This window comes from Rhinoraja longicauda, chromosome 30 (genome assembly GCF_053455715.1).
Source record: "Rhinoraja longicauda isolate Sanriku21f chromosome 30, sRhiLon1.1, whole genome shotgun sequence".
NCBI lineage: Eukaryota > Metazoa > Chordata > Chondrichthyes > Rajiformes > Arhynchobatidae > Rhinoraja > Rhinoraja longicauda.
Window position 1 is genome coordinate 24,532,178 of NC_135982.1, and position 11,179 is coordinate 24,543,356.

At 44.5% G+C, this 11,179-nt stretch overlaps 1 protein-coding gene across 1 annotated transcript; it reads right to left on the reverse strand.

Moving 5' to 3' along the window:
* Window positions 1–1,379: 1,379 nt before the first annotated feature.
* On the reverse strand, window positions 1,380–9,944 carry LOC144608090 (uncharacterized). Its single transcript, XM_078425416.1, has 6 exons — window positions 9,795–9,944; window positions 7,983–8,100; window positions 6,984–7,128; window positions 3,554–3,755; window positions 2,118–2,260; window positions 1,380–1,539 (listed from the first exon to the last, which is right to left on the reverse strand). Exons 1-6 carry the CDS (start codon window positions 9,942–9,944, stop codon window positions 1,380–1,382), a joined length of 918 nt encoding a protein of 305 aa, XP_078281542.1.
* Window positions 9,945–11,179: the final 1,235 nt, after the last annotated feature.

The following is an 11,179-nucleotide window of genomic DNA, read 5'->3' on the forward strand; positions in this document are numbered from 1 at the left end:
GTGTAGGATCCTCTACACTGGGTAGTGTGGATGATCACAGTGAATGGCGGTGCTGGCTCGAAGGGCCGAATGACCTACTCCTGCACCAATTGTCTACTGAGAAAGAGAAACCAGCCAGGCTTCCTCAGCACACCTCTGATCCCTAGGTTAGGGTTTTAGGGAGGGGGGGGGGGGAGAATCAGTTGTAATTCCTGGAAAAACACGAAGACAACCAGACTGCTGATCCTCAGGATTTAGCTCAACCATGATGAAAGGTGACTGAGTGATCCACCAAGGCATTTAACAATGAGGATTAGTGGCTTCCAGAGAGACGTGACTAATATTGTAATGGTGCTATATGTAACTTTGGTACCTACGTCCAACAGCAGGATCTTGTTGTCCTGAGCTGCAAACGCCTTTGACACCTGCATCTGTATGAACCGTCTCCGCCACAACTGCCATGCGTGCAGCTCCAGCTTCTGCTCATACTGTGGGGGAGAGAGAAGCTTCCATCAGCGAAATAAGCTGTAAACAGAGTATGGATCCAATAGCACCTAACTGTTTACTACTGGAGGCTTCCAGATTATGAGCTGATTAAAGTGGAGTGAATTCCCTATTGCCATCATTCAGGCAGGGTGTGTGTCTCCTGTTTATGCCAATAGGAGGACGAGGATCAGCTGCAGGATGGATCCCATTATCTCAGTCCTGCCCATAAAGACGACTGAAGCTTCTTCAATGGGGAGATTCTCAGGGGAGAATCTGCCTTGTCCTCAGATATCTTTGCTGTAACATATGATTCAACATATTACCAGCCAAAGCAGGTGAACAGAATGTCCCAGAGACCACAACAGGTTTCTCATCCCCAGAGAGGAGGATGATAAATGACACTGGAGTAGGCTATATTTGATTATTGCTGAAACTGACAAACACAGCCCAGCCGATGTCTGTGGATGAAACAATTTGCAGCCAAGTAGCTTTGAATGGAATGGCTGAGTATTCCCATTCAGTCAAGATAACACTTAAGACTCAAATGTTATTTATTTGTACATTTTCCGTTTAGTTTATTATCACGTGTACCGAGGTACAATGACAAGCTTATGTTGGGTACTATCCAGTCAGGAGAAAGATAATACAGGTACATGATTACAATCGAGCAAATCAAGTCCAGACCGGATAACCAGGTTGAGGATTGTCAAACTCAAGAAATATGATTTAAAAAATAAATCTTTATCAAACACGTTGCAAGTCAGAACTGGGCAGCTGTGTTTAGTCCTCCTGGTCCGAGACTTCTGCGGCCTCTTTATCATAATTTACATAGAAAGTGACATTAAAATTGCTTCGGAAATGTAAAGCTGGATTAAACAAGTCACAGCTTAAACTAATTAAATTAAAATTTTATTTTAAATGAGAACTCCTTTGCTCACCAGTCCCCTGATCACCAGCATGCTCACAGTGAAGCTCCTCCACTGCTCCCAGATCACCTGCAGCTTCTCAACTCTTTTCTTCTCCAGAAGTTGCTGCAGGAGTGTTTGGTTCCGCCAGTTTATCAACAGTCGTTTGCTGTGCGGAAAAATAGAAACAGCTTGTGAACTCATTCAAATGGGGGTGCAGCTGGCAGAGCTGCCACCTTGTGGTGTCAGACTCGAGTTCGACCCTGGCCTTGGGTGCTGTATGTGTGGAGTTTGGACGTTCTCGCTGTTTCCTCTGGGTGCTCCCATTTCCTCCAACATCCCAAAGATGTGCGGGTTTGTACATTAATTGGCCTCTATAGATTGTCTCTAGTGTGTAGGGTGTGAATGCGAAAGTAGGATAACAGAGAACTAGTGCAAACAGGTGATTGATGGTCTGCATGGACTCGGTAGGCCAGGGGCCTGTTTTCATGTTGTCTCATTCAATTAAAATCCACAAAATGCTGGAGGAACTCAGTGGGTGAGGCAGCATCTGTGGTGTTTCTCCAGCACTTTGTATTGTGCTCAAGATTTCAGCATCTACAGTTTATGTCTTTCTTGTAATCTCTTGTACATTCACAACTCATCAACTCAACACACCCCTCCTATTTCATTTAGGAACATTCTGATGCCTAAAAAAATTAATGAGACAGTGAGAAAAACTCTTTCAGCCAAAGCAAGACCAATCACCATAATTGATTCCTGTGGTGTTGCTCTGCACGAGATTTCTCCACATCCCACCGATCTGTCTGCTTCTCTGCCAGTACAAAAAGAATCCACCGTGACACAAATTTCCGTGACACATATCTGACACGATATCTGATTGCTTCCAGCTGTGAAAGAAGGACAGATATAAGCAGTGCCTTAGATAAAGATCACAAAGTAACAGTCAATCCTCTGTCAAAGCTTCCCCGCCTGCATTTACATTGAAAGGTAGCACCGTTAGAAATTAGTTAACTGTTTACATTTCAATTCTACTCTATTTGTCTGATTTTTGCTCTGTCGATCAGAAGCACTGAGATCAGTCAAGCTTTTCATCCCCTAACCCCCCTCCTTTCACCCCCACCTCCCCCCTTTCTTCCACCCCCCTCACCTTCCCTCCCCGCCCGGACTGCTATCTATTTCTCCCCTCCAATACCCCCTCCCCACCACACCATTTTCCTTCCTCTGATTCCCAATCCGCAACACTTAGAACGTGTCTCCAACCTTCTGATATCTGGCCTTTGTTCCAACCATCTGCCTATCAAAAACCCCTCTTGCTTGTGTCAAGATGGGTTTCGACCCAAAACGTCACCCATTACTTCTCTCCAGAGATGCTGCCTGACCCGCTGAGTTACTCCAGCTTTTTGTGTCTATCTTCGGTTTAAACCAGCATCTGACGTTCCTTCTTACACATTCCACCTATTACCTGCCAGGCTTTGTCTCAACCTGAAATGTCACCTATCCATGTTTTCCAGAGATGCTCTCTGACCTGTTGAGTTGAACCAGCACTTTGTCCTTTCAAGCTATACCAAGCATCCATGCTAGAATCAACTAGAACATAGACCAGTGAAGCACAGCAGTAGGCCCTTCATCACACAATGTCTGTGCCGTACATGAAGTCAAGTTAAACTAATCTCTACCTGCATGTGATCCATATCCCTCATTTCCTGCATATCGATTTGCCTATCCTCTTAAATGCTGCAATCTGCCTCCCCACAATCCCTGGCTACACATTCCAGGCACCCACCACTCCTCGTGTAAATAAATCTTGCCCTGCACATCTCCTTTAAACTTTAACCATCACATCTTAATGCTGTGCCCTCTTGTCTTTGGCATTTCCACCCTGGGAAAAAGGTTGTGACTACACTACCTATGCCTCTCATAATTGTATCTACTTCTATCAGATCTCCTCTCAACATCCGACACTCCTTAGAAAAAACTCCCAAGTTTCTCCAACCCGTCCCAGCTAATACCCTTTAATCCAGGCATCTGGATCCGATTACTTTGTACCACCTTGAGATCTTCTTTTACCTGTTTGGAATGCAACCAGCAACTAAAGATTTTTTGTTTTCTTTGATGACAGGCCATAATAAAGCAACATCTTTTGGACTACTGTAAATTAGCACACAGCTCTCCATACCAACCTCCATGTACCAGGTCATCAGTGCTTTGTGCAAGATTCGTTCAGTCTGTCGTTGCACAAATGAGGCCATCTTATATTGCAAGTGCAACTGACTTCTCCAGATCACAAATATCGAGTTTAGGCGCAACAATAATACTTGAGCTGATGCAGTCAATGCCCAATGCTTCTGCTGATGTACGTTTCCAATCCAAGTGAGAAAGCACCTAGGGTTTGATGGGAAAGTAAATCGATTCAACTCAGTTTATCCACTGTGCAGAACAACACACCAGTAATCTCTTTGCCAAATCCCCAATATGTGCTATATTAGCAGAGATACAAAAAACAAGCAGCAGCAGCTGGGTCACAATAGTTCTTATCAAACTGAAGCTGTATCACATTAACAATATTTTAATTAATTTCAAAAATGAACTTTGTTATAAAAAATACATACAAAACAAAAACCATGCAAAACTCTTAATACATTCTGTGTGTTAATGCATACAATAATGCTAGTGTTATACCAATAGTGTTTGAACCTCTCTTTACACCGTTGGCACTCATGTGGCCCCCTAGGGTGATATCCTGCCCTTTATTTGAATCCTCACTGGATTCAGCCCCTGAATATCCAGCAGCAGAAGGACCCTAGATGTGGTCCTCCTCCACAGAGCCTTCATGTTGGCTGCACAAAGCTTCAGTGCATCCCTCAGCACGTACTCCTGCAGTCTGGAATGGACCAGTCAGCAACATTCCCTAATGGGCATCTTGTTGTGCTGGAAATGAACAAATTTCTGGCAGATCACCGAATGAATTGGTCTTCCAGCTGCACTTGATCTTTTTTTTATTCGTGTCATCACACAACTGTTTGCCAAAAGCGAGCAAATTTTAGTGCCGTGTCATTGGCCTCTACAAGATCCTTTACAGTGCATGTGTCATGCAGCATGCCACAGCTCACGAGATGTTCCATAGTCTGGAGGTACCATCTGCACTCGCAGTCTGCCGCATCTTCAGCATATCCCCACTTCAGCATGTCCGATTTGCTCTTCCCCATGTCTGTCCGCAGTCTGTTGAGACTGTGCCAGGTTATCCACGGTTGGTCAGAACCTGGTCGGAGTTTCTTAGAGGGATCGATTGCCATGTGAATGTCTTCCGGAGATTTCTCTAGTCTCTCTTCCCAGAGTTTGAGCCTTCTGGACGATGCGCTGCAGTCCAGGGGATGGACAGAAGAGACAAAACCTCTGCGTGATTTCAAACGCTGAGGTAGCAAAGGGTGGTCATAAAGGGCGCCATAGCAGGAGCGTTCTCGTCGTGGTCCCTGTCAGATTCTACAAGTATCTACGACTCCTGCTACCACACCAAACACTGCACCCATAGCTGTATTTGATGTCTGGCTCAGTATGTGTCCCAGGAAACCGCCCATAAATCAGAGAGCCTTCTGTCACGCACCTGCTTGGGATGAACCAGGAGGAGGACCCTGGCATCTTTTGCCAGACCCTCTTACCAAATTCACACTCTGCAAAGAGGTGGGCAGCTGTCCCGAGGACAGCATCCATTGAGAGTGAGACCCCAATGGCACAGGAAGGTTTCCATAAGGTTCTTCAGTTTACATTGTGAAATGGAAAATATTCCACCTTATGCTCCTCTTGCTCTGGTCGCAAGTATTACTGAAAACTGCAGGGCATTGGTTTAAATTTAAACAAGGCAGCTTCCAAACAGTTCATAACAAATGAACTATTTTAATAGAATATAGAAAATATTCGGGTGGCGCCGTACGATGGCAGCCTAGCCAACAGACTGCCTCGTACTTTCCTTTTGTTGTTTTTAGTCTGTTGTTAAATGTATGTTTTAGTGTATCTTTAGTTTTGTATTATGTGGGGGGTGGGGAGGGGGAAACTTTTTTAAATCTCTTTCCTCGACAGAGATGTGACTTTTTACGTATCGTATCTCCGTCCACACTGCGGCATAACATCTTGGAGCTGGCGGTCCTTTTGCTGAGGATTGACTTCAGGAGTTCCAAACACGGGAGCCTGCGGACTTAACATCGTGGAGACTGCGATCCCTTTGTCAGGGATCGACTTCTGGGAGCTCGAACCGCAGGAGCTTCGACCGCCCTGATCGCGGGAGTTTCAATCGCCAGCTGCAGGAGCTTTGATCGCCCCGACTGCGGATAGTTTGACTGCCCCAACCATGGGAGAAAAGGAGGGAAGATAATACATTACTGCCTTCCATCACAGCGCCAGTGCGCTGTGGTGGATGTTTATGTTGAGTTTTATAATAATAATAATAATAAGCATTTATTTTATATAGCGCTTTACCAGGTGCTCAAAGCGCTTTACAAAAACAGTCATAACATAAAAACAAACAGACAAACTATCCTGACGGAGAAGCGGCGAACAAACAGCGCCAGCGTCCTCTCACGTCAGGGTCCGGCAGTAGACAACAAAAAGCACAGGACACACAGATACAATTTTAACACAAACAGCCATCACAGTGATTGCTCCAGGCACACCCTCACTGTGATGGAAGGCAAAGAAAAGTCATTATCTCCTCCTCATTCTTCTCCCGTGGTGCCACGAGGCGATCGAGGCTCCCAACTTTTGAAGCCCCCACCGGGCGATGGAAAGTCCGAGGGCCGAGCCGAGCAGGCCGATGAAGGTCCTGAGCCCCCACCGGGCGATGGAAAGTGCCGCGGCCAGGCCACGCAGGGCGATGAGGGGCCTGCGAGTGGGTCGATCGTACCTCGCGCTCCGGGGCGGTCGAAGCTGCTACGGCTGGAGCTCCTGAAAGCCGGTCGCCAGCCAGGGACCTGCGAACTCCCGATGTTGCGGTCTGCAGGGCCCACGGCCGAAGCCTCCGAGATGGTAAGTCCAGGCCCTGCGACCGGAGTCTTCAAGGTCGATCCCAGCTGGAGGCCGCCGACTCCACGGTGTTAGGCCGTAGCGCGAACGGAGATACGACACAGTAAAGGTCGCATCTCCGTTGAGGAGATTAGAAAAAAATGTTTCCCCCACCCCCCCACATATACAGAGTTAAAAATAGAACAAAACGTACATTAAACGATGACAATAGACAGACAAAAAAAAAAAGAGAGAGACTGCCGGTGAGCCGCAGCTGCAGAACACAGCCACGCCCCTGTTTATGTAGTTGTGCGTTTTGTTGCTTTTTTGGTATGACTGTATGGCAAACCAAATTCTTTGTATGTTTTTACATACTTGGTTAATAAATTAATTACAACTACAAAAAGTCAAGAAACATTATCAAGGCAATTATATGCACACGTTTTATTCTAATGATCTGTAAAGGTATGTACAGGGGCTTGCTAGATTTTTGTTTGTTACCTGGCAGCAATGAATTAAATAGCAGCAAAGGATGGGGAGCTGGGATTTGAAATTAGTTTCTGCCTGTGTGTGTGTGTGTGGTACGAGAGCTCAAGGACTGCCGTGGACGAGTCATACCTGCGGAGTAATGTTTGCTGGGAGTGCGTGATAGCCTCTCTTTGCTTCAGACACAATGATGCCATCTGATGAAACGCAGCCTGCACTACCCGGTGCTGCGATGCAGACATCACCATCCTCTGCTTCACACCCTCGTCCTTTCGTTCTGGAGAAGCAAGGAATTGAGGCCGGTTCATTTATCAGCATTGATTAAAATGTACAAGACTACAATGTGCTCGTCCGTTCCACACCCCCAGATATTTTTCCCCGGACGTGCTTGATGTAAAAGTGTCGGAGTTACAGTGATGCACATGGATGATAGTTAGTGAGGGGGCAAAATTTGGATGACTAGTCTGCTAACATACTCAAGTAGTAGTCTCACCCCGGCCACTCTCCCTTTCCCCCTCTCCCATCAGGCAAGAGGTACAGAAGTTTAAAAACGCATACCTCCAGATTCAGGGATAGTTTCTTCCCGATGGTTATCAAGCAACTGAACCGTTCTCTCACCAACTAGAGTGTGGTCCTGACCTCCCATCTACCTCACTAGAGACCTTTTAACTATCTTTATTCGGACTTTATCTTCCACTAAATGTTGTACCCTTTATCCTAAATCTGTGCACTGTGGATGGCTTGATTGTAATCATTTATAGTCTTTTCTTTGACAGGATAACATTCAAACAAAAGCTTTTCACTGTACTTCAGTACACGTGACAAAAATAAGTTAAACTAAATGAAAACACAAAGTGCTGGAGGAACTCAGTAGGTAAGGCAGCATCTGTGGAGGGAATGGGCAGACAACCTTTTAGATCGGGCCCTTTCTTCGGACTGAGTGAGCCAGGAGTGTTGTTGATATAAATATTTTCTGCAATGTTAAATTTCACTCTAATTTCAGTGCAATTCTCTGTGGCGATAGAGCCATCATCTCAACTTCAATGACAGTTTATTACATTTCTGGGCAGTTTTCCATAAAAGAAAGACAAGCAACTCATGTAACTTGTGATCATAAGAAGAATTTCTCACCTTTCACCAATCTGGCCCAGGCATGGACCAGGCATTTCAAGTGCCTCTCTCCAATGTTACCAGCGAACTGCTGGGACAACTGGGATAATCTGACAGCCTCCTTCCAACTATTGAACAACTGCAAACAAAACCACTCAGAAAGGGTTAAATCATGGTGCAGTCACAGGAGAACATAGTAGTATTAGGACTACCAAAAACGAATGTAACTGTCTGCCTTGAGGCTACACCTAGTGAACCTCAGGGAATCCCTTGTGGATAATTTTAGATGGGTGATATTAAATATAAGTTATCTCAAACTTGGTCAGAAAACCGTGAGATACATCACAACATAAAATGACCTTGTTTTCATCTAAAAGTCCTCCAAAGACAGCTGATCCTGATTAACAAATACTGTTGGAAAATATTGTGGAAATGTGGTAAGAGATTGGCTTGGCTGGACCCCAGGGATACGGCTTCCTGGCATCCAGTTCTTTAATGGCACATAGGAAATGGATGCACAGTGAGGCACCAGAAACCCTCCTACTTGTGAATAGGAACCAGCAAGAGTTAATACCCTCATCGGCGTGGTAACAATTATAGTCTACAACCTGTGGGTTGTTGTACTGACTTAGCATTGACCAATAGATCAAAGACCTTGTTAATGCACATGGACAAATCAGAATTAACAAGCTCGGGCTCCAAAAGCACCAGCTGACACGTGGAAGTGGTCTGTGAGACAGTTCTACTCGAGTTCGCACAAAGTAACATAGAAAATAGGTGCAGGAGTAGTCCCTTCAAGCCAGCACCGCCATTCAATATGGTCATGGCTGATCATCCAGAATCAGTACCCTGTTCCTGCTTTCTCCCCATATCCCTTGATTCAGTTAGCCCTAAGAGCTATATCCAACTCTCTTGAATAATAATATATTCCTTATTCGTCCCACACCGGGGAAATTTACATACTGCCAAATGAGACAAGAGTTTTTTCATCCTGGATGCTTTACTGGTGAATCCTGCACCAATAACACACAGATGATTAGGGACAGCAGGGAGTTGTGCGTGGGAAATCGTGTCTCATTAATATGACAGTTTGTTGAAAAGATCACCAAGGGAATTGAGGAGGACATTGTCTACATGGACTTTAGCTTGGCCTTTGACAAGGTAGGCTGGAACAGAAGGTTAGATAACATGAGGGTGAGCTAGCTAACTGGATTAAAAACTGACTGTGTGGAAAGAGTCAGGGGGTAATAGTTGAGGATTGTTTTTCCCAATTGGAGACCTGTGACCAGTGGTGTGCCGCAGGGATCTGTGCTAGGCCCATTGTTGTTTACCATCAATATAAATGATCTAGTTACAAGAGAGTTCATATTGTTCGTGAATCTGCAGATTACACCACATTTGGTGGTTTAGTGGACAATAAGAAATGTATTTAAGTTTACTGAATTAACTAGGGAAGTCAGTCAATGAATGGCAGATGGAACTTAACTTGGGACAAGTGTGAAGTGTTACATTTTGATAAGTCAAAGCAGGATATGACTTACACAGAAAATAGTGTGGTAGAGCAGAGTATAATTAGAGCATAATTTCCCAAGGGTAATGACACAGATATAAAGGGTGGTGAAGAAGACATTTGGCATGTTTGCTTTCATTTAAGGATATTAAGTTCAGGAGCAAAAACAAAGTGTAGGAGGAACTGAGTGGGTCAGTCAACATCTATGGAGGGAATGGATAAGTGATGTTTCAGGTTGGGACTGTTCTCTGGAAAGAAGTCTGAAAAAGGGTCCCGACTCCAAACGTCCAAACATTGCCTGTCAGTCTGAACAAGGTCCTGACCTGAAATGTTGTCTGTCCTGTGTACCCGAGGCTTCGTAATTCTGTGGAATCACTTAACGCAATTTGAGACATTACACTTTTTGCTACCAGAATGATTAAAATGCAAATTCGATCTTTTCGAATGGCAGTGATGTAGTGCTGCCATCTCATGGCCTCTGCTAGTTTTGCTTTGTATGTTCTGCCCTCTCATGGCCTCTGGATAACGCGCAACCTAGCCAAGATTCACCAGGAAGCAATTATGGTGTGACTTTAATGTGTTTTAATCAGTCAATAATTTGCTTGAACAATCAGTCAAAGGAGCATAGATACAAAATGCTGGAGTAACTCAGAGGGCAGCATCTCTGGAGAAAAAGAATGGTGAAGTTTTGGTCGGAACCCTTCTTCCGTTGGGTTACTCCAGCGTGTTGTGTCCATCTTTAGTGTAAACCAACATCTGCAGTTCTTTCCTGCACAGTAAGATGAGCATGTTCTGCATGTGGAAGGGTGGAAAGGATTGGAAAGAAAGTGAGCATGCTCTGGTGTAATATTAATTGTCCAGGCACTGCGGTGGAGAAAAAAAATCCGAATGGTTTGTCTCAAATCTGAGTGCTGCAACGTTAGGAAGAGGAATTGGGTTTGGACGAAATCTGGTGTTAATTCACTGAGACAATCGGAAAATTAAAAGAACATCTAAAAGGTTTTAAAATAATGACGACCATTGACAGGCTAGAATTCCGAATGATTCTTCCCTCAGTAAAGTAACCAAGGCAACAGGGAAAAACCCAATAAAAGCTGTTTAAAATGAAACAGAAATATTTAGTTTTAGCACAAAAGGTAATGGGGAATTCAAATGGTTTGAGGGAGCCATGGGTGCAAAGTTTTATTTATTTGAAGGAAATATTATTGTTTGAGCAGAGATTAAGTAGGATTGGGATGGTGCTGGAAACAGGGATTAGAGACAAAGCTGTTCAGGAAAAATCTAATTTCACCTACTATTTGAGTGAGGACTGTATCTCGATGTCTCAGAGCTTGGCGTAGTATTGTCCTCTGTCTCCAGCACTGGATGACTCTCTGTGCTGTTCTATGTTTCCTGTGATTCTCTGAGAAACACTGCAGCACCAAGTGATATCTCCATCTACTGAAAGCCTCCAGCAGGACTCGCAGCTTCTGTGTGGTTTGAAATGCCCACAATTTCTGCCACATCTTCTTTTTTTGAAGTGTGATGGTGTACCAAACTCGCATATACCTGTGCCAAGGAAACAATGAATCAGCAACAGTTCACGGGGATATAGGAATTCAGGACAAAATCAGAAATGGATCTTTCAGCCCATTGAATTAAATGCTGCCTGATTCCAGTCAGCTTCCTTTGTATCCTTTAATATCTCAAATTTTCAATCTTGAATTAT